We start from the raw sequence: 24446 nt of genomic DNA, 5'->3' as shown, positions 1-24446 counted from the left end.
TGGTGGTGGCTCATCCTGCCATGGTTTCCAAGCTGTAGCACGACCTGGTGGATGTGGATGCCTAAATATAACAGGTCTCAGGTTCAGATGTGTCTGCACTTCTCACAAAGGAATTGGTAGGCGTCAGGCTCTGGTACCTGGCATTAGAGCATCTCCTGGGCTCAACAGCAAGGAAAACAGCAAATGAGTTTAGGTGTCTCAGGATGGGTAATTAATGGAGAGCGAGGTGAACCGGGCTGGATGTGTGTGTATGCACACATGAGCTGTGTGTGTGCATACACCTCTTTATATTACAAGCGTGCTCACTTTCTGAAAGCACTTTGAAAGTTTGAACCAGTTATTTTTAGTGTTAAAAAAAAAACTACTTTGTTTATGTTCCTACCAATACTTTTTCTTCAGAGAAACAATATATATTATAGTTCATTTTGTAAAATAAAATTATTTTTTCCCAAAGCCAGAGAATGAAGAATTTAATACACTAGCATTTGAACACAAATTCTAGGGACGTGTGTGAGATGGCTCTTTTACAGTATTCTCAGTTTTATTGTAGTCCTCATAGTGGCTTTCATGTGCCAAGAGCAATTGAGAGCCTTCTTTTATTATATCCAAAGACATTTTCTCCTTACTTGTAATAGTTAGTTTCACAAGTGTGACACGCATTCTATCTTTTTCCTTTCTGTATGCATTTGTAATATTGCTAGATTTGTTTTAGCAAGCAGCTACATTGCTGTTTTATAACTCTTACTGTTTTGTTCTTTACTTTCATCTTAAAAGTACCGAGGAAACGGATAGTGCAGCCTCAACTCAAACTAAATCATTCCTGATGACTTTGATTTGTGACCTGAAGCTGTCTGACAAAGATTTTTTTTACCTTTCTGGAGATTTTCAGGCATCAGATTGCAGTGGCAGCTGACTTCCAATCAGGGCGCAGCGGAGGATGAGGATGAGCTATATGCAAGAAGTGCCTTGATAAGCAAAACTCCATTTTCAGTTGAGGTCTTAAATTTAGCTGCAAAGAGTCTCTCTGGACGTGAGCTAACAGCTATAGCTTAGGCTGGAATCCTTTCATTTTGGGGGCTTTCAGGTGAGTGAGTTTCTCCAGCAAAGTGACAGCATGCTGAGGTTAAAGGGGAAGGCACAAGGAAAGCGAGGGCAGAGGGACCAAAGCTGAACCCTCTGGAGGTGTTTGAGTGATTTACCCTAACCAGTGTTCAATGTGCATGTGGCATGCATGGACTTTCCATCCAAAATTTGAGTACAACCTTTGCAGTTTGAGTTCCGGTTGCAGATAATTCTGGCTCTGGGAGAGCAAATGAAGTAGGGTAAGGGATTAGGAGATGGGAGAGGTTCAGGATGGATGTTAGGAAACATTTCTTCTCAGAAGGAGTGGTGAGGCACTGGCACAGGCTGCCCAAGGAGGTGGTGGGTTCACTGTCCCTGGAGGTGTTCAGGAACCGTGGAGATGTGGCACTGAGGGACGTGGTCAGTGGGCATGGTGGGGATGGGCTGATGACTGGGCTGGATGATCTTAGTGGTCTTTTCCAATCCTATTGATTCTATAATTGTATGATTCCTGATGGCTCTCTGTTTCAACAGCGTAATGGAGTCGTGATATTGTTGTTCTTATTTATTTTTAATATTACTTGTTTCTATTTCACGATCAGTGTCTCCAGTTTTTTGAAGATACAGGTATGATTTGTGCTAGCCATTTGTGATTTTCAGTGCTAGCCACAGCAATAGGATGAGAAGAATAATTGTTTGACCCCTGGTTTAGAAAATGTAGCCTTGTAATGCTGGTGAGCACTGCCTTGTAGGGAAACCTTCCTTCCCTGACTCAGGCAGGTACAATGGGCAGCGCAGGCAGGCAGCGAGAGCTGGCAGCAGGAGCATGTTCAGGATTTTCCTATGTGGGCTGAAGCGGGAGTCTTGCAACATCAGTGCCTGTTTCCTGATCTGGAAATGGGATGAGTGTATGCACTGATCTGTCTGTCAGATGTGTGTGAAGATCATGGAGCTCAATGGCAGCATTTTTGAAATAGATGCAGGCGCTTGGGAAGCGAGGCTTTGCTGACACCCATTGGATGTGAATGCTTTAGGAAAATCCTGGATCTGTCACGATGTCAGGAGGAAGACAGCACTCAGCTTTGGAGCAGTTACTACTTCCCCATGTGCCTATGTGTGGGGCTTCCCATGCACCCCGTAGTGCCCCACTTGTTTTAAACACCTTTCCTGGAGGAGGAATGGACCCTAGCTCTGTAAGGCTGCACTCCTTGGTTTTCCACACAGGAATCCTGCTCCTTTTAGAGGGAACTTCATCTTTCTCCCAAGGAGAGCATGGATCTCTGTTAGTGAAGAGGACTAAACATTTTAAGTTACTCTTTTTTTTTTTTCTTCTTGGTATGATTTTGGCATATAACTCAGGCTCATAAATGCTGTGATACTCTTTCTGAGGGTCTGCCTCTAGTGCCATATATTTTAAGGCACTTTTCCAGGGTGATTATCAAAACCTTCAGTTAAGAGACACCTCACTGAACCGGGCATATGCTGATTGCCATGAAGGTATTTTCAAATACTGTACAGAAGTGTCTGTCATTCTCCAGGACATAAATAACTTCTGGACTGTAGATAACTGTGCAGCTAGCTGGCGGCTTATGGGTAACCTCTTTTCTGGCACAGAAATAATGGATTGTTTGTTCCTCATGTGTTTTGATGTTTCAGATTTACATTCTTAGCACTGTGCCTGATATCATTCAGTGTTCTGGGAATGGTCTTTCAACTCGTGTTTATTTTGGAGTGTTAGTTTTCCAGCAAACAAATAAACGATTGGCAGTTAATAGTTTTGCTATAAATAAACAAAAGCTAACAGTTTGGCTTTAAATGGGATCTCTGCTCTTTGGAGCTTGGAATTGGGACCTTCCCAAACATGTAGCAGGCATTGAATCCCTGCTGTGGCCATTGGACTTGGACGAGCTGGGAAGCTGAAGTGGTTTGAGTTAATTTTTTGTTAGTTAAAATGTGGTTATCATCTCAAATATCCATGCATGAGCTGGCCATTGGAGAACTGGAGGGGAGTAGAAGCATGCGTGGTTTCAGTATGGGGAGCTTGCTAGGATTTCAGCATGCAGAATACTTTTGGTGCTGTGCCTCTGCTTTGATGGCTGATGGTACCATAGATTCCCTTGTGCTGCAAATGCAGGTCTGTCCTGGCAACATCAGCACTTCTTTGTGCATCTAAAATAGGATAGTACAATATCCCATTGAAAATAATTGTGGAGTCTGCACCTTCTGTGGACTCAGGTGTTTTTCATGCAGGTAACATTCCAAGGCTGGCTTTGATGGAAAACTGTGTTTCTTGTGGTGCTTTGGCTTTAACACATAGCCTGGAAAGGGAATTAGTGGGTTTTTGTGTTAGCTTTGTTCGGTTTAAGGCTCACCCATCAACTTTTCTATTTCAGATGCAATGTCTGCAGTGTGGATTCCACTTATCTGAGAGAAACTGTGATGTCTTTGACCCAGTGTGTCCATGCATTGCTTCTTACTTAGGCAGGTTAACCAATTTGCATGGCCTGAACTGTATGCAATTTTAAAAAGTGATGGCTGCAGCCCTTTTTCTAAATGCTGCCTGTTTGACAAAACTGATCTTTTTGCACAGGAAGATTTAAAAATTAGTGACTGTTTTCATCAGTGGTTATTTCTCTCTTTTTATGTGAACATCTGATGGCTTAGACTGGCTCCAAATTGTCAGAAGCTGATTTATGAGAGGCAGTTTTTGGGGAATTGTGTTTCAGAATGATTGCTCAGCATTGCCTGGAAATCAGATCCTTGTAGGCATCTCGAGTTGGTTGTAGACATCTCCATCAGGTTGCTCCAGAAATGGAGGCAGCTCTGGGTTATGTCTGTGCCTCTGTGGCAGGAGCCAGCACCCTGCAGATTCCTGGCCTATCAAAAGGAAAACGAGCACTGCTCAATCTAGGTTTCGTTCTCAAATCTCAAACTTGTTGAGAATCCTAATCAAAATATTTGCTCCCTGTGCTTGGAGCATGATCTCTTTTTGCTATGTGACACAGATATCTTGAAGAGAAACAGTATTGCAAAAAGCAATAATCAAATGTCTAGCCTTAAGAAAGAAAATTCATTTTTTCTCCTTAACATTCATAAAATTTAACTATTTTTCTGCTTTTTTTTTTGTGTTTAGTTATTATTATTTTTCCTTAACTATACTCAGATGCATCAAATACATCTCTGCAGACTTGTCTCCATATTGGTCAGACAGTACCGTATTTTCAGTTCACCTTGAATGTTTCTCCTGAAGGAGAAACCCATCGTCTTATGAAACCGGAGGATCAACAGCCAAGGGTGGACTTCTGGAGAAAGAGCCTGGTTGTGCCGTAGGCAAGAACATGCCTCTTGCCTCTGTTCCTTTTCCCACACGTGGTGGTAAATGGCACTGTGTTGGCTAGGGAACCTGTTATCTGGTGCCACTTTCTGTCATTCTTGCTCCCCTCACCCATCAGGTCCCATGTTGTCTCTGCACATCCCTCTCCTGGCTGCCCCTCTTGTTTACATGGACTCATAGAATCATAGAATCATTCGAGTTGGAAGGGATCTTTAAAGGCCATCTAGTCCAACTCCCCTGCCATGAGCAGGGACACCTACAGCCAGCTCAGGTGCTCAGAGCCCCGTCCAGGCTCACCTTGGGTGTTTCCAGGGACTGAGCATCTGCCTCCTCTCTAGGCAACCTGTTCCAGTGCCTCACTACCCTTATCATAAAAAATTTTGTTCTTATATCAATCTAAATCTTTATTCTTTTAGTTTGAAACCATTTCCCCTCATGTTATGGTAGAATTATAGAATCATAGAATCACCAAGGTTGGAAAAGAATTCCAAGGTCATCCAGTCCGACCATTCACTTACCACCAGTATTTCCCCACTAAGCCATGTCCCTCAGTACAACATCCCAAAGTTTCTTGAACGCCTCCAGGGACAGTGACTCCACCACCTCCTTGAATAGCCCATTCCAGTGCCTAACCACTCCTTCTAAGAAGAAATTTTTCATGAGATTGAACCTGAGAATAGAATAGAATCATCTGAGTTGGAAGGGACCCTTAAAGATCATCCAGTTTCATTCCCCATATTTCACAGTGCTTTTTGTATAACCCTCACTGGACTGCCATTATTTTTACTTGCCACACTGTAATCTTTTCCCCTGCTCTCCATTTTATGTTGTGTTTCTTTATATGTATAGCTGTCAACTGGGAAAAACTTTTGTTTATTCATCTCTTTTTCTAGCAGCTGGCTCTTGCCCATATATAAAGATTCAGACCATTTGAGATGCTCGGCCTCAACATGCAGAGAGGCTGAGGAAGACAAATAGTTATTTTTTCCCTTTGAGAGTAACGGCTACTCTAGTCCTTACACCTACATACCTATTATGGCTCTGGAAAACAGTAGTTGTAAATCTCACAGACTTCTTTCTTACTATAAACTGCAGCCAAATAGTGTATACAAGACCATACAAGCTGTCAGGAGGAGCATGTGCAGGATCCCAAACAGAGAGCAGAGCAGCTGTAATGCCCAGCAGGGCAGGAATGGATCTGAAGGAAAACAGCCATGGAATAGTGTTCACAGGGTGGGAATGAACCTTACGTGAGAAGGGTGGGAGACGCTTGTTCATCTGCAGAGCTGGCCCTTTTGCATCAGCGCTGTGCCACAGCTGTTGGTGGGTTGGAGCTCAAGTATTGTGTATGGCTTGTTTGCTTTGTAATAAGGATAATTTTTCCAAGGAGCCCAGTTGAGTCTCTCTGCCTGAATCCCGCTGAAGCCCCAGTTTTAGCATTGGGTGGAGGTGCTGCATGGTGCTACATGGTTCTGCTGCCCATCCCAGCCCACTGCCTGCAGGGACAGATGCTGAGAGTGCAGCTCTGTAATGAGCCAGCTGCTCCTTACAGAAAAGCCGAACAAGCAAAAAGTAGCATCTCTGAGTGTGTGTCATGGGAAAGCATACAGCCCCAATGAAGATAGCTTGCTCATTTTGAAGCTGCCCTAAAGCTTCCTCATTTTACAGTGATTAAGAAGCAGGAGCCTGGGGGGATTGGAGATAAAGCATAAAAACTGGATATTGGTCTTTGTTTCCGCTGGGACAGACCACCAAGGGACAAGCTCAAATCCCTTGTAAGATTGCTCCCTGGAATTCCCTTTTGACAAATCTCACACAGCGGCAAATTATTCCTCCCCTCTCCCCCACTGCCCTTTCCCCAAGCCATGTTTCATCCTTTGGGGGAAGGGAGAGTCCCAAAGACCCTTTGCAGCGGCTGCCTGGGGAGACAGATGACACCAGCTCCTGCTCGCAAGTGGAAGCATTTGCTGATGAACTGATACTGGGCAAATTTGGTGTTGCATGGAAAAATCCCCAGCACCTGCTAGCAAACCAAAGTTATTCATAACATACGGCTGGGTGGCTAAATCTTCACTTCCTAGGGACAGCCTGGAATTACACTTGCTGCATGCTGAGCGGCCTTTCTCCCGTGCAGAATTATATGCTGGCAGCAGGAGGATTTGCAGCTCTAAGGAAGACTGGGATTTATTGCGCTGTCTGTTGCACGGGGTTACTCTGCAGGAATGGTTGGTTTCTCATCATCTTCTCTTTTTGGGATAAACACATCGTGATACAATCATCTATATGGAAAATCATATCTTTGTACTCATCAGAGACCTGGTAGCCCTGTGAATATGTTCTCTAGCATAAATCTACTATCAGTGTCAGTCAAGCAGTGCTTCCCTCCTGCCTAGAGTTGAACGTGCATTTCGAATTCATTTCCATATGGCACTAACTCTTAGTTCTTATTGTAGATTCTAATTTCTTTCCCTGGTCAGTAAATTCAAAGCCTTTCCTAGCTGGGTAAATTATGGTGGAGTATGCTTGGGTACAGTTCAGATGTCTGACTAAAGAAAGTGCCATTTAAATGTTTTTTCCCCACAATATTCTCATTTGAAAAAATGCTAATAATAGTGCCTGCATATTGAGTATAAAATCCATGGCTGTCTCTAGTCTGTGTCTAAAGTACGTTGGTAGACAGATATCCTTGTCTCTAGGTATAGTCTCCTAGATGACTGTTTTCTAAATGCCTTAAATATGGATTTCCATGAGCTCTGAAGAGTTCTCCATAGTTCTGCACTATGGAAGAGGTTCTTTCCAGGAGAGGGCAGTGACATACATGGGTCCCAACTCCTGACTGCAAAATGGTTGACTTGGTGACCGTCAGCTTTTCCTATCAGTGTTGCAGCTTGATGTAGAACTTAAATAGGTAATAACTGCAAAGCAGAGTTGCCTGCATGACTGAATTGTACGTTTTAAAAGCAGGCTACTGCTGATGTAGATGTTGTTTGAGTGAAAGGAAGGAGTTACTTGGAAGATTGAGGTCACTTCCAACAAAACCTGCTGCTGTTCCTGCTGCAGTTGCATCATTTCGCAACCTACTATTTAGATGTCATGCGCGTGTGAAGCTAACGTTTTCCTGCCTTCTAAAAAAAGGCCTTCTCATTTTAAAATATACCTTCTTGCTGTAAAGCTGCTTATTTAATAGAATTTAAATAGCTATTGTTTGAATGAGAATTATGACACCTTTCCTGAGAAGGGATTAGTATTTCCCAATTGTCATATTTTTCCATACCTTGAACTCACCACATCTGTTCTGTCTGATAAGGCATCTTGACTTTCACAAGTTCTATGGGAAAAATAAAAATAATGATAAAAACTTTTAAGTGAGAACCAAACCCTGCTTTCATGTTCTTTTTTTCCTTCATGGACAAAGGTTCATAAACACTTTGATTCTCACAAAATTGTCATCTGAAGTTAAAAAGCTGTTTTTTCTCCTTGCATCGTACTGAAACCCAGAGGACCATTTAGATAAGAGTTTTGGTGAGTCCTTGTGGTGAAGTTGGAAGGTGATGTACAAAAAAACACAGAGGTGATATGGGAGAACCAGCATGGCTTCACCAGGGGCAAATCCTGATTGTCCAACCTGTTGGCCTTTTATGATTCTGTCACCGCATCAATGGACAAGGGAAGAGCCACTGATGTCATCTATCTGGACTTCAGTAAGGCTTTTGGGATGGTACCCCACAACATCCTTCTCTCCAAATTGGAGAGATATGGATTTGATTGGTGGACTGTTCAATGGCTGAAGAACTGGCTGCAGGATCAAGTCCAGAGAGTGGTGGTCAGTGGCTCAGTGTCTGGACGGAGATCAGTGAGGAGTGGTGTCCCCCAGGGGTCTGTGCTGGGTCTGATCCTCTTTAATGTCTTCATCAATGACATTGACAGTGGGGTCGAGTGCACCCTCAACAAGTGTGCTGATGACATCAAGCTGTGGGGTGTGGTTGACACACCAAACGGATGCCATTCAGAGGGACCTAGACAGGCCTGAGCAGTGGGCCCAGATGAACCTCATGAGGTTCAACAAATCCAAATGCAAGGTCTTGCACCTGGATCGAGGCAACATCCACTACCAATAAAAGCTGGGGAATGAAAGGATTGAGCACAGTTTTGCTAAAAAAAGGCCTGGGGGTACTGGTGGATGGGAAGCAGGACATGAGCCAGCAATGTGCCCTCGCTGCCCAGAAAGCCAACCGTGTCCTGGGCTGCATCCAAAGCAGTGTGGCCAGGAGGTTGAGGCCTCTACTCTGTGCTGGTGTGGCCTCACCTTCAGTACTGTGTCCAGATTTGGAGTCCTCAGTACAGGAAGGACAGGGAGCTCTTGGAGCTCATCCAGAGGAGGGCCACAAAAATGCTCCAAGGGATTGAACACCTCTGAAAGAGCTGGGGCTGTTCAGCCTGGGGAAGAGAAGTCTGCGAGGTAACCTGATTGCGGCCTTTCAATATCTGAAGGAGAGCTACAAGAAGGAAAGCAACAGACTTTTTAGCAGGATCTATCGTGATAGAACAAGGGGAAATGGCTTCAAGCTTAGAGGGTAGATTTAGGTTAGATGTAAGGAAAAAATCTTTTACAGTGAGAGTGATGAGGCACTGACACAGGTCGCCAGGAGATGTGATGGATGCTCTGTCCCTGGAGACTTAAAGGAGAAGCTGGAACAGGGCCTGGGCAACCTGATCTCGCTGTGCATGTCCTTGTTCCTTGCAGGGCAGCTGGACTAGATGACCTTTAAAGGTCCCTTCCAACTCTAAGTATTCTATGATTCAGTGAAATTAGTTTCTTTTCCCTTCTCTTTCAAAGGACCTGTAGAAATTCTTAAAATATTTGTATTGTATTAGCTTCTGACATTCCCTAAGTTCATTTGCGCTCGGAGCCCAGAAGGCCAACCGTATCCTTCTAGAGAAATGTGACAAGCTGGTCAAGGGAGGTGATTCTGCCCCTCTACTCTGCTCTTGCGAGACCCCACCTGGAGCACTGTGTGCAGTTCTGGAGCCCCCAACACAAGAAGGGCATGGAGCTGTTGGAGCAGGTCCAGAGGAGGGCCACGAAGATGATCAGAGGGCTGGAGCACCTCCCATATGAGGACAGGCTGAGAGAGCTGGGGCTCTTCATCCTGGAGAAGAGAAGGCTCTGAGTAGACCTTATAGCGGCCTTCCAGTACCTGAAGGGGGCCTACAGGAAAGCTGGGGAGGGACTTTTTATTAAGGCATGTAGCAAGAGGATGAGGGGAAATGGCTTTAAACTGGAAGAGAGTGGATTTAGACTAGATATTAGGAAGAAATTCTTTACTGTGAGAGTGGTGAGACACTGGAACAGGTTGCCCAGTGAGGTTGTGGATGCCCCTTCCCTGGCGTTCAAGGCCATGCTGGATGGGGCTGTGAGCAACCAGGTGTAGAGGGAGGTGTCTCTGCCTACAGCAGGGGGGTTGGAACTAGATGATCTTAAAGGTCTTTTCCAACCCAAACCATTCTGTGATTCTATGATATACCTGGAAATACTCCTGTGGGATATATTTGAACTTGGAGGATAAGTGGAGGGAGAGGAAAAGATTTTTCTTTTCCCTTTTGTGTATTGCTAAAAGCTTATTCCTTCTGCCTGCTGAAGAAGTTTACCTGCTGTATCCCTCATGTTCTCTAAAAGTCCTTTTGGCACTTGTTCAGTATTTTCATAGTTTACCCGAGAGTATATATATTGTTTTCTCTTTCATGTATTTTTCAGTATGGAGATCTTTGAGATTGGAGGAATTAGTCTTGGGAGAGGGAATCAAAAGGAGGATCATGCAGCACTTGTTTCACATCTGCACATTAGATTAGACCCACAGTTCTGGTGCGTGGGAGTCTTGGCAGTTCTTGGGACTTGAGTTGTTCTTCCCAGTTGGGTAGGCTGCAGATTGCCAGAGCCAAGATGACAAAAAGGAATGAGGCTCATACCTCTCATGGTTCCTCCAAGGAGCACCATCCGCCCACAGGTCCTGGAGCTACCCTGCAACGTTTGGGTTATATAGTTATTCATTGTTCAAAGTGTGAAGGACAAGCAGCTGAGTGGAGAGCTAAATGTTAAGTTGCAGTTCTCCATCGTTGTCAAATTTGTTTTTAAGAATATTAAAAATCAAACCACCCCTTCCGATGTCTCCATTCCTTTCTCTCCGCTTCGGAGAATTTAATGTGAGCTGGAGCGGAAAGTTGCTGGACTTGTACCTGTGTCATCTTGTTGCCTCCTTGGGTTTTTAGAAAGCTTTGTGTTTTAGACTCTGTTCTTGTTAAAGAGCTGTTTCTTTTCTTGCAGCTGAGCACTATTGAGGGATTTTTTTTTTAGTAGCTCCTGCCCAAACGCTTCAAAATCAAGCACAAGTAATCACGGTCTTTCTCTTCACTCAAAACCAAAACATTTTTTGACAAGAGGTGCCTTTAAAGAAGTGCCTCTTAATTTACGGTGGGTTGCTTTGTACTTTGTTTCTATAACCTATCGCATTACATTTCCTGTGCATTAAGTATGTATGTATTATGAGCTCTTAAAAACAAATACTCCAGAAGAAAGGAATTCAGTAAATGAATAAAACATTCTTGGGTAGCCCAAGTGGAAGTTTAATAGCTTGTCTGTTGGGACTTTCAAATAATATAATAATGATGACCATGTAAATGTATGGATAGATGAATAACTTCAGTGAGGAGCTTGTTGCAACACTACATACCACATCTCAAGTGAAATCAGACTCTAAAAGTGCTGCCTGATGGGAAAGCCCAATTTTTCCAGTGCCAACCCTGAAATTATACCTAAAAATATACTAACTGTGTTTCTGTGTACATATGTGTACAGAACTGAAACACATTCACAAACACACATACTCTGTATGCATACACGTATATATAAGTCTGTGTGTATCATATGTTGTTTCTACGTGGAACGTATTGCTTCCGGATCCTGGTTACTCTGAACCACAAAAACCTTGTAGAATACTGACATAAGTGGATTTACAGTTGTGCATTTGAGATTAGGTTTTGGCCCCGGCTTTCTCTGAAAAGAAGCAGATAAATGCAGTGAGCATAAGGTTGTCCGATTATACTGCCTGGAAGAGACACAGCTTTTTCATAATGCATAGCTTTGTAAACGTCTATTCTGGTGCCTGTCTGCCACTGCAAAGTCTGTAACTGAAGGTGGAGTTATTTGTGGTCGTTTTCTTTTGCTTGTAGTATCATTCTTGTAGCAATAGATTTCTCAGGAAAGATGATTTCTGATTACAAAGGATCAGGAAACCTGATGTTGATGACCTTGAGAGACAAAAAGAAGCCAACTTGAGCTGAGCTATGGTGTGGACAGAAGAACTATACCAGCAAATGAGACACAAATGGAATACTGTACCTTTTTGTACCCCAGATGATGGACCTGTTTCGGAGAAGCTGCTGAGCTGCAGTCAAGTACACTCTGGGTGCTCATATGAAACATGGTATCAGCCTCTGTCCTAAGCCAGCAAAAATTCTCATTCTGTTATGAATGGGCAGAGAATGGCATTGAAGTATAGAGGGAGAATGTTGGAGTGTTCTTGGTAAAAGGCAGTAGTAACATAGTCTGTTGAGGATTTTAATAATTTTAATAATTATTTTGTTATGAGTTGGGTCTTTCCCATAAGAATTTCTCATTCCCTTGGCTGGCTTTTCCTCAGCAGCTCGCAGTATATTGGCTGTGTTGAGCATCGTCTCCCACGCTAGGCTGAAGCAGTAGCTTTAAGTGGCAGCACTCTGTGATTCACATAAAGCCCCATGAAAATAAGGGACTTCTTTGATATTTTCTCATGAGTGGATTTGGTTGATACAGGTTTGCTGTACTGAAAAATAAGGTGGCACTGCTCTGATCTTTTAGTTGAGTGAAATGGCAGCAACAATAAAAATACCCAAAGTAGTAAAATTCCATCCTTGGTGTCCTGGAGATCAACCTGGGCTTGGGAAGAGCATCGGGAAGGCCTGGCCCCTCATGGGCACAAAGTATGCTGGAGAGCTGTATATGTTCTATGATGTATAAACTGCATGGGTTAAAATGTTATTTATATGACTTGAGTGATACCTGTACAACAATTGAATGGGCACATTCAGAAGGTGAAGTGCCATATGCTCTTCTGTGGGGTTTTGCCTTGCTAGTTGGGAATGCAAGGTCAGGAGGTAATAGAATCTTAGATGTTTATTTTCTTTATGAAGAGTTCTTTATTAGTGGTTGTTAAAATAGAAAACAAGAAGGAAACAAGGGCAGGGGGAGCTTCATGTGCAAATAAGTGTGTTGAAAGATGTATGCCTTGACAAACATTTGGGAAAGCCATCTAACTGATTAATGTGTTAAGCAATGGGATAGAGACTGTGGGATCAGGAAGTTAAGTGTTTTGCGTGAACATTATAACATCAGTGCAATAAATTGATTGTCATTAGTACTTAAAAATGCAATAGTCATTCAGTTATATTGGAAGTGATAACTAACACGAATCCTTATTCCAAAATTTGCCTGCTATTTATTAATCTCCGAGGGGATGCTGAAATCATGTTGGAAATTTAAATTAACTCCTGTCATTATCGACAACTTTTCCTATCCTTTTCCACTCTATATTCTAGCTTGGAGAAAACTGCATTTTTCAAGCAGCTTTTAAATGACAGTGAGAACCATGCATGTACGCAGTGGGTCTTTTAATAATTGCCTTTTGCAATTCATTTCTGCGATTTTCATGAGTGGAGGTTCTTCGTAACGAAGGAGCTTATTCACACTGCCTCACTTTAAGCATCCAATAGGTTTCCTCAGGCTCCTTTCCCTTCCTTTCAGTGGAAAGCCATCAGCAAGAGCCTCACTCAGAGCTTCTGCAGCACCCTCCAGCAATCTCTGCCAGTCTCTGCTTCCCCTGTCACTGTATAACCTGGAAATATAGATAAGCAAAGTGAGGCATTGGGACTAATATGCAGTTGGGTTGTATGAGTATCTCCAAATCTTCCTCAAATGTCTGCTTATGGATTGCAGTGCAATAGTTAGGTTTATGATCCACCTTTTGAAGCCAGTGAAAGGCTGCTTTGAGGTGCTGAAATGGGACCATGTGTGGATTAGGACGGGCTACTGGCAATGAAACCACATGACTGATTTGTAGACAAATTCTGCCTGGAGCTTACAGAGATTGGGTGCAGTCTGGAATTCCCTCCAAGTAAGGATGTCTTCACGCTCAGCTCGGAGTAGATTGGAGAAGAACCTTTTTCCTAGGTTGGGATGAGGCTGGAATAAATAACTAATGGAGCATTTATGGAATGTGTTCAGCATTCATCGGTTGAAAAATGTTCCTCTCTTTCCTCATTTACTGCACGTTACCACATATACTGGGTGGATCATAGTGATGGTAATTACAGATACCTTGTAGTACATAAGCAGGAGTGGACCTAAGTCTGATGTGCTATCTAGCTGTGACATTTACTAATCTGAGTCTTTACCTGGAAACTTTGTTGAGCAGCTGTATTTTCTTCATTGTGTTTTGTCTGTTCTCAGCATCTGGGTACTGGGGGATCATATGCATATGTATGCAATTACATTTAAATAGCCATAGTTCTTCCTTAATTTTGATTTTTTTGTAGGTGTCAGTAATGGTTGGCTCTTATTTTTATGTACTACTTTTTCTCAATTTCTCAGATTTCATTATGTGATCTTTAACTGCCCATATAAAACCTGATAGCTTTGGCTATCACGGTGCTACATAGTTCATGAGAATCCTGTTCTTTCCAAAGGTTGAGACTAAAAAGGAGTCTTCCAGTGGGCTGTAAAAGCAATCAAGTTTAGATTTAATTGAAACTGCTGGTAAATATTAATAATAAATAAATAATAATAAATTAAATTAATAAATAAGGTACATACAGATGTGGTTGGATCCCATAGGGATTTTTTATCTTTAAAAAGTGTGTACATGTACATATATATATTTGTATGTATGTGTGCATGCATATATATGCATATACGTAGACAAAAAATATATGAAAAATATAATGAAAAATAATGAAAAAATGTTGCTTTTATGTGTGTATAGCATTCTCCCTTTCTGTTTTGTTAAATATGTGGTAACTAGTTCTTTTTTCCACACAGTTTTTACCTCTCAATCGCTCACCTTCCTTTTTCTCTCTCTGTTACAGGGTGAAAGGATGATGTGATGGAGGTGAACATGGGCCACTGGTCAGGCATACGGCCCCCTCCACCTTGCCTTGCCCTTCTGCTTGCTGAGCTCCTGGCCTCCCTCTTCGAGGTAGCACACGGAGCCGCCCCGCTTGGCTTTCACTTCACACATTCCACTTACAATGCGACTGTGTACGAGAATTCGGCAGCCAGGACCTATGTCAACAGTCAAACGAGAATGGGCATTACCTTGTCCGACCTTTCTTGGGATATCAAGTACAGGATAGTGTCTGGTGATGATGAAGGCTTTTTTAAAGCAGAGGAAGTTGTCATTGCTGACTTTTGCTTCTTGAGAATAAGGACTAAAGGTGGGAATTCTGCTATATTAAACAGAGAAATCCAGGACAACTATTTATTGATAGTGAAAGGATCTGTCAGAGGAGAGGACTTGGAAGCATGGACAAAAGTGAACATCCAGGTTTTGGATATGAATGACTTAAGACCTTTGTTTTCACCAACCACATATTCTGTTACAATAGCAGAAAGCACTCCATTAAGGACTAGCATTGCACAGGTGACTGCAACGGATGCGGATATTGGGTCCAATGGCGAATTTTATTATTATTTCAAAAGCAAAGTTGATCTCTTCTCGGTACATCCTACGAGTGGTGTTATTTCCTTAAGTGGCCGGTTAAACTATGATGAAAAAAACAGGTATGATCTTGAGATTTTGGCTGTGGACCGTGGGATGAAGCTTTATGGAAATAATGGTGTAAGCAGTACAGCTAAGCTTTATGTTCACATTGAACGTATAAATGAACATGCTCCAACGATAAGTGTAGTAACACATATTCCCTTCCCATCAGACAAGGAGCCTACCTATGCAGTCGTTAACATTGACGACCTAGATGAAGGAGCCAATGGAGAAATTGAATCTGTTTCGATTGTGGCTGGAGATCCACTAGAGCAGTTCTTTCTGATTAAAGAAGGCAAATGGATGAATGAGTACAAAATCAAAGAAAGAAAGCCTATTGACTGGGACAGCTTTCCCTATGGTTACAACCTGACTCTCCAAGCAAAAGACAAAGGATCTCCTCAGAAGTTTTCTGCAGTCAAACTGGTCCACATTGCTAGTCCCAAGAAAGAAAGCGTTCCCTTGAAGTTTGAAAAGGAAGCGTATGATGTTTCGATCAGTGAATTTTCACCTCCAGGTGTGGTGGTTGCAGTCGTTAAGCTGATGCCTGAGCCCCTGGGTGTGGAATACAGAATATCTCCTAGTGAGGGTGCTGAGAATTTTAAGATCAATCCTATCACAGGCCTCATTACTACCGCTCATTCTTTAAAAATCATTGAGAAGGACCTCTACGAGTTAGAAGTATATACCAACAAGGGTGATGATTTAAAAGCACAGGTTACCATCAGGTTAGAAGATGCCAATGATCACACTCCAGAATTCCAGCAGCCTTCGTACAGCTCATTCGTCAATGAAAGTGTCCCGGTGGGGTTTAGCGTTTTGGCAGTTTCAGCAGTCGATAAAGACAGGGGAGAAAATGGATACATAACATACAGCATTGCCAGTCTGAACTCACTACCATTTATAATAAATCAATTTACAGGTGTCATCAGCACATCTGAAGAACTGGATTTTGAGTCCTCACCAGAAAGCTACAGGTTCATCGTGAGGGCTTCCGACTGGGGTTCTCCTTACCGCCATGAAAGCGAGGTGAATGTTACCATATACATAGGCAACGTCAATGATAACAAACCCCTCTTTGAAAAGGTGGCATGCCAGGGAGTGATTTCATCTGACTTTCCTGTTGGTGGTCACATTACTGCTGTTTCTGCTATAGACATAGATGAGTTGGAGCTTGTAAAGTACAAAATAATCTCTGGAAATGAGCTTGGCCTTTTTTATTTAAATCCTGATTCTGGTGTCCTGCAACTTAAAAAATCTCTAATTAATTCTGGCATAAAGAACAGCAACTTTGGCCTTAAGATAACGGCCACTGATGGAGAGAACTTTGCTGATGCTATGTTTATTAATATTTCAATAGTTCATGGGAAAGTATCTTCAAAGACATTTAGCTGTAGAGAGACAAGAGTTGCACAGAGGCTAGCAGAAAAATTGCTCAAAAAGGCAAAAGCAAATGTGAAGTTGAATTTGGAAGATGGTTTTCTCGATTATTATTCAGTGAACAGGCAGGCACCACATTTTGACAAAACCTTTCCAACTGATGTGATGGTTTCAGAGGATCTGCCAGTTGGTGCCACCATCCTGAGGATAAAAGCCTATGATGCAGACTCAGGCTTTAATGGAAAGGTAGTTTATACAATTTCTGATGGTAATGCAGATAGTTGTTTCAACATTGACATAGAGACAGGGGTACTAAAAGTTCTTATGCCCTTGGACCGTGAAAAAACAGATCTCTATATTCTTAATATTACAATTTACGATTTAGGTAACCCACAGAAATCTGCGTGGAGACTGTTGACTGTCACAGTAGGGGATGCAAATGATAACAAGCCCGTTTTTTTACAGGACAGTTACTCAGTTAACATTTTAGAAAGTACAAGTCTTGGTACAGAGATTATCCAAGTAGAAGCCAGAGACAAAGACCTTGGGTCCAATGGGGAAGTGACTTACTCAGTTTTGACAGACACCCAGCAATTTGCCATCAACAGTTCGACGGGAGTGGTGTATGTGGCTGATCAACTAGATCGGGAAACAAAAGCAAACTACACCCTAAAAATTGAGGCTAGGGACAAAGCAGAGAGTGGCCATCAGCAGTTTTCCGTTGTGCCTCTGAAGGTGTTTTTGGATGATGTCAATGATTGTTCTCCAGCCTTCATCCCATCCAGTTACAACGTGAAGGTGCTTGAGGACCTGCCAGTTGGCACTGTCATAGCTTGGTTGGAAACCCACGATCCAGATCTTGGCTTGGGAGGTCAGGTCCGATACTCGCTGGTGAATGATTACAACGGGCGTTTTGAGATAGACAAAGCCAGTGGTGCTATCCGCTTGAGCAAAGAGCTGGATTATGAAAAGCAACAGTTCTACAACCTGACTGTGCGTGCCAAGGACAAGGGACGTCCAGTTTCTCTCTCTTCCGTTTCTTTTGTGGAAGTGGAAGTGGTGGATGTTAATGAAAATCTCTATACTCCCTATTTTCCTGACTTTGCTGTCATTGGATCTGTAAAGGAAAACTCCCGTGTTGGTACAAGTGTTTTGCAAGTTGTTGCTCGAGATGAGGACTCTGGAAGGGATGGGGAGATCCAATATTCCATCAGGGATGGCAGTGGACTGGGGAGATTCAGCATAGATGAAGAGACTGGTGAGTTTTGTTTCTAATATCATTTTCCATTCATAGAGGCTTTTGCAAAAGGAAAGCTTAGGCATAATTATTTTCTATCCATAACAAGAAATTCGTATCTTCTTAACTGGAAAGATAAAGTTATAAATAAAGAATATTCCAGGCACAGCAATGACATGATTTAATTACCTACCTTCATTCATCATTCTGTGGGTGTGAAATAATGGACATTACTTTTCAGTAGCTGTGTGATGACTCCATTTAAAAGCAGTGATAGTTCCATAAGGTCTCTTGCATCACGGCATTACCTGTTGATTGTTGCAAGGTGCTCAGGTCACCTCAACAGTCACAACACTCTTACCTTGAATGTAGTGTTAAATCCAACGGAAGGAAGGAGGAGGCAAGAAATAAAACTTCCTTCATCCTAAAACTTTTTTTTGACTTGTTGTTGGTGAGAGTAATTTTTTATGGAAGTCAGCAGTCTGGAATGAGATGCCATTCTGCATTATGTGCTCTCCTGTAGCATGCAGTCTTCATCAGTGTAAGCAAGCTTGTGTAAAGGCAGGAATACAGGAAAAGATACGCTCAGCCTGCGGTAGCTTTTCCTTGGTGGCAGTAGTATTAACAGAGTGAAGATTTTTAAGATACTAAACTATTAAACTTCACTTCTGCCATATCCTGTTGGAAAATGTAGAAAACACCAAGTATAAAAGACCATCCAATAAAACACAGCCAACAAGCTGGCTGTTCAAATATTTGATAGCTGTTGAGAGCAATGGTGCAGCTGTGGTACTAGAAGAAGTGAAAAAATTAGAAAATATTAGTCAACAGTTTCAAAAATTATATTAAATATGTTGAGTCTGTGGGCTTACTGTGGTTTAAGCAGACTTTGTATGTCTTTTTTTCCTAAAGCTTTTAATTGTGAATGTGGTATTAAAGCATAAGATTAACATGTATGTTTTGACAAATTCAAACTGTTTAATCAAATGACAACTTTCTAAACTGAACGTTATGAAAAACAGACGACATTACAAATGCTGTGGATCTTGTCTGAACATAAGCAGTGAAAAATATTTTTATTTTATTTGTGCTGTAGCCTCTGTGCTGCAACTGCGCACAGATGATTGTCAAAACCTTCTGTCCAGAAACATTAAAGTTGAATGTCAGAAGTCAAGAGGACACCTCCTCTAATTACCAGAAATTTTAAGAACTCACATATCCTAAGATGTTAATAGAAGTTGAACATACGTGGGCAACATTATTTAGGCAGTTGAACATGAATTTTGGTCTTAAGCTCCTGCATTTGAAAATACTGGCTTACCTTATTGAGTAGCATGAAGTTCTGCTAAATGGGTTCTGTTCAAAGCAAGGGGAGATTGGTCTAAATGCTCTAGCTTTGTTCTGAAAATCCCAGGATTCAACATGTGTTGAACTGAAAGGAATTGTTATAAAACAGGCTTTCAGGAGGATAAGTTAGCTTGTGTTGTTCATTAATAAATTAACTTGTTACTGCCCTGTGTCTATCCTAGCAAGGGTCATACCAAGTACTGAATTAGGGCTCCTTTTCAGTAAAACATGAATTATGTGCTGAGATGACATAAATAGTGTTAGTTTATTCCTAGAACTGAAATCATAGAATCACAGAATCACCAAGGTTGGAAAAGACCTCCAAGATCATCCATTACAACCTCCGCCTATCACCAGTATTTCCTACTAAACTATGTGCCTTAGTGCAACATCTGAACGTTTCCCGAACACCTCCAGGGTCAGTGACCCCACCACCTCCCTGGGCAGCCCGTTCCAATGCCTGACCACTCTTTCAGAGAAGAAATTTTTCCTAACATCCAACCTGAATCTCCCCTGGCAAAACTTGAGGCCATTCCCTCTAGTCCTATCACTACTTATATGGGAGAAGAGGCCAACCCCCAGCTCACCACAACCTCCCTTCAGGTAGAAATCTGGTTTGTGAAAACAAAAACCAAAACAACAACAACAACAACAACAACAAAGCAAAAAACCATCACAGCAAAACAGAGCTTTAAAAGTTGCAAATCCTTGTCTTTCATGAGTATTTTCATGAAAAAGAGCCAGCCCCATCAGCTACACCATCTCAGCCATTCCAGAAGATATTCCATACCGCCATAGTTCACAATACTCTTTTGGATCCTTTTTGTATCTGTTTTCCCCATTTGTTTGATACACCTTAAGCCATCTTGAAAGGAACTCAGCACTTGTATGCGTGACTGCAGCTGGGGCTGCGTGGGAGCAGGATTTGGGGATTCAGGAGCTACTCTTAAGTCATGCTCTGGTAACTTGAGCACAGAATTTGACCCGCTGTGTCAAACAGGACAAAACATTAATACTCTGCTCTTAAACTAGTGGCAATTTAAATGCTGCTGAGTGATGAATCAGCTTCCTAGATGTGGAAAATAGCTCAAGTCACATAGTGAATTAATTTGCAAAGAGATAGCTGTTTATTTACTTTCAGTGCAGTTAATTTGTCACTTTTAAACTGACCGACTCTATTGGCTTATGCACCATCTCTCCTGAAATTCGTGAAGGTAAGCAGGAGCGTGAAGTACAACAAATCAATATTTTTGGCTCCTGCCTTAATGAAAAGAAGACTGCAGTATCCATTATAATCATTAGGATATAAACTGGGCCAAATTCATTTTGAAATGTGAGCAGGCTGGACTCCAAGCAAGTCTGTGCTTTCAGCAGAATTCTGCTCAAGTGCATTATTTTTATTCTTCTGCAATATTCAAGCGTAGCAGTGTCAGCTGTGCCTGTACTCCCTGAGGTGTGTCGATATCTGGAGAGGCTGCGGAGATGCCTGAAGACGAGCTTTACTTCATGGTGGATCCTTACCATGCCATGCTACCATGTACTTCTTGGCATGATTGCTTTGTTCTTGATCCTCTCTAGATGGATACTATATATATATATATACGTGCATTTAACTCCAGCAGAGCTAGACCTGGCTGCTGGAGTAGGTGCTTCTATTGGCAGTTCTACTTTCAGGTCTGAGCCCATGGTTCATGGTGAGCAGGCTTGGGATTAGCCTGCGTTGGCCAGTATGGGTCATTCTGCAAAGGGTACAAGTGCAAATTCTGATATTGTTGCCATTTTGTAGGATATGGACCATTGGGATGGGCTCTGGATTTCCTTCACACAGTATGGCTCTTCATCTTGTGTTGTGGAGAACCAGTTTCAAGGATTTTTGCTGTTGCATTATTGTATTTGCTGTTAAATACTTCAGTTCAGAAGCAAAATTTGACATATATTTGGTCTCACAGCCTCCTGAGTAACTTCCCACTTTGTTTCTCCGGATTTATTTTAATTTCCCTTTCCAGGAGATGAAGCCATTACAAATCTGTAAATCAACAGAAACTCTCCAGCTGTAGAAAGCAGCAGTTCCTGACCTCCTCCAACTCCAGCCCCAGTTTCACACTAGCACCTTACCCAGCAGACTGGATGATTCTTGGGTTTACAAAACGATTCATGAGTCAAAGCAAAAAAAAAAAAAAAAAGAGGGGAAAAAAGAAAAGTCTTTTTTTTTCTTTCAAGAACTCTCTTTATCGTTTCCTGCCTCAGTAAGCATTCAGTTTGTTGCCAGACTAGGTGTACAGTTCAAACTCATTGATTTTCTGTCTTCATCAATCTATTAATCGGCTGTTGGATAAATGTCACAAGCTTGCCATTTAAGATACCTAAACTGAGAGACATGCTATGTGATCTCGCCACTTCTGGATTTTCTTTTTCCTTCTGCCCTCCCTTCAGAACCACTTTTCTTTACATCTCTACTCTCTTGGACTCGAGATGTAATGTATGTAATGAAATGTGATCATTTGCAGACAGAGCTACACTTTCCTTATGGTCAAAAGAGAGAAACAGTTGATTGAGAAACATGATTCATTACATTCCAAAGTAAAAATATGAAATAAATTAGTTGAGTCATGCTCTAAAAATTGTCTGGACAGGAGATTCCCACCCTCTTTTCCATCTGTAGAAAGGCAACTAAATCTGATTATTTGTTCTTAATGACCAATGTGGGTGATTATCATAGAATCATAGAATCACCGAGGTTGAAAAAGACCTCTAAGATCATCCAGTCCAACCGTTCACCTATCACTAATATTTCCCACTAAAGCATGTCCCTCAGTACAACTTTTTCCTTACATAGCTCATGGCTATGGAGAGCCTTGAGGCATTTCTTCATTCCTGATACCACTCCACAGTGGGTGTATGTCTCCACACTGCCCAGCAGCCTGGTAACTGCAGTTCCTTAGAAAATAATTGTGTAAAAATCCTCATATTTCCAGAGTGTTGTAACGTGAAATGACCAGAGATCATAGAACTATAGAATCGTTTGAGTTGGAAGAGACTTTTACAGGGACACCTACAGCTCGATCAGGAGCTCAGAGCCCTGTCCATCCTGACCTTGAGTGTCTCCAAGGACAGGTATTCACCACCTCTCTGGGCAACCTGTGCCAGTGTTCCACTCTCCTTATTGTAAAAAAAAAAAAAAAAAAAAAAATCCTTATATTCAGTCTAAATTATCTGTTAAAAGATCTGTTAAAGGTTTTTTGGGATGGCAGCATGCTCTGAGCTTTCATCTTAATGATAGCTGTGATAGATACAATTTGTCTTTCAGAAGTGGTCTCTGTCAGAAGTCCTCTTCTGTAGTCTTAAAATGCTGGATTTTCTCTACTTTCATACATACAGATTTGCAGTGCTAATACCACAGCAAAGTGGTACACTTTTGCTGTCTCAGGAGCTTGTGGGGACTCCAGCAAATATGTGTGGGCATTTGATCCCACCTGCCTTGGTGGAAGCCAGCGGTATTTCTGTCCTAGCTTAGCAGGGATTTCGATGACTAGCAAGATTGCCTGACTTCTCAAAAAGTTGAGTTAGATGAGATCACTTCTAGCCTAAATGCTGACATCCTCCTAATTTTTTCATGATTTGTGGTTCAACTGAACACCATTTTGTACTCCAGCTCCACTTTTTAGTCTGGCATGTGTTTCTACTCTTTGCACAGTTGATGTAACAGCCTGGCACTAGAAGAGTTTCTATATTTACCCCTACTTTACTTGTGGTTTTACTAGTAATAGAAAGGGAATGAGCTGAGTTGTAGAGGAGCAGACAGATGAGACGCACTCAGCATCTTATGCTTCCGAGACTTCTGTAGGCTTGGTAGATTTGGCATGACAGTGCCCCAAGATGCAGGTAATGACTAACCCCATTGCTTGGGCAGGAAAACTGAAGCAGCCATCTTCTGCTGCTTCTCAGGAAAGCACCGTAACATCTCATATTGTATTGAAATTTGACATGTAGAAAAAAATAGTGGTGTTAAAGAAATACTTACAGGATCTTTCATTGTCTTACAAAGCCAAGCCCATAGCTATGATTCGAAGCAACACTTCTGAAACTTTGCATTTTCTAAGGTTATTCAGGAGCTCCAGTCCCCTGATTTTTACTGGGACTTGAAATTTTGGCATTAGACGGCAGTCATTTCCACCCTTGCAGAACCCCCGCTAATAAGAAGGCAAGCTGAAGGGTGACCCTGATAACTTGTTATCGTTAGGTGCTTTCAGCCCTGACAAATTCAAATGAGTAAGCCAAGCCTGTCTTTCACATCACTGAAATCTTAAAGATGATGTTAAATGGAGGTGGATTTCAAATTGTTATAAATTCCATGGATTTACATTGCCAAGTATAGCAGCCTGATGTATTTTGAGACCTCTTAAGGTGCCTCAGGAGTGATTGAAATTCCTGACAAACTGTTGCCCGAGTCCAAAAAGAAGCCAGTTGGTGTTGGAAAACCCTAATCATGGCTTCAAACGACTAATAATGGAAAAAAGAAACACTAGACTATATAGTTTACAATAAAACAGACCTGCCGGCTCTGTTACATCTGTCTGGCAGAAGGGGATAAATGTATTTCTTCAGACTCCGTGCATATTGTTGCTGTCTTCTAAAACAGTTTTCAGTTATTGTGTGTGCAAGTTGAGGGATACTTCCATTTATTACAATCTGAGTGGTCTGATAAATATTTATGTGGGACCATTACCAGTGTTTCCTTGAAACAGAATCAAGTAAAAATGAAAATGGTTTGTGATACGCGCTTTCTTTTTCCCTGACTTGTTTAATTTTAGCAAAGCATGTAAGAGCTGGTGAGTAAATCTGTGAAGACTCACTCGTAGACTTGAACTCATTGCAGAGTTTTGAGGTGTTAGTGTTACAGATGTTGTTCATTTTCCTGGTAAGTGTAGGCAAAATTAATTGCTGAGAGCAAGCGTTTCTGAGCCATTTAATTAGCAGAGGCTTCTAAAAGTAGTTTTTAGAGTTACTTTAGGCTAAGAGAAGTGCCAGTGGGTGCTGCTGTGTGCTGGCTTGGGAAAGGAGAGTGAGGATGCTTGCAAGATTCGTTGCAGCTGTCCCCTAGGGCTGGCGCTGGTCGGTGCTGAGCCAGCTCTCCCTCATGGTTCTCTGTGGGAAGGAGCGTGCTGGGTTGCAGCTCTAGCCAAAGTTTGATCTGTGGGCCTCTGTCTGTGTCAGGCGTGAGTAAAGCATTCCTAGG

The 24446-nt window shown here is 42.0% G+C and overlaps 1 protein-coding gene across 1 annotated transcript in view; it reads left to right on the top strand.

Moving 5' to 3' along the window:
• The window catches only part of FAT3 (FAT atypical cadherin 3), a 347711-nt gene that overhangs the window by 8206 nt on the left and 315059 nt on the right, over positions 1-24446 (top strand). Inside the window, exon 2 of the mRNA XM_021382213.1 lies at positions 14573-17884. Coding sequence (XP_021237888.1) covers positions 14590-17884 — 3295 coding nt within the window. The 5' untranslated portion in view covers positions 14573-14589. The remainder of the gene's footprint in view (positions 1-14572; positions 17885-24446) is intronic.

This window comes from Numida meleagris, chromosome 1 (assembly GCF_002078875.1).
Source record: "Numida meleagris isolate 19003 breed g44 Domestic line chromosome 1, NumMel1.0, whole genome shotgun sequence".
Lineage (NCBI taxonomy): Eukaryota > Metazoa > Chordata > Aves > Galliformes > Numididae > Numida > Numida meleagris.
Note: the sequence above shows the minus strand (reverse complement) of the source record. Positions and strands in the feature narration are given on the sequence as shown.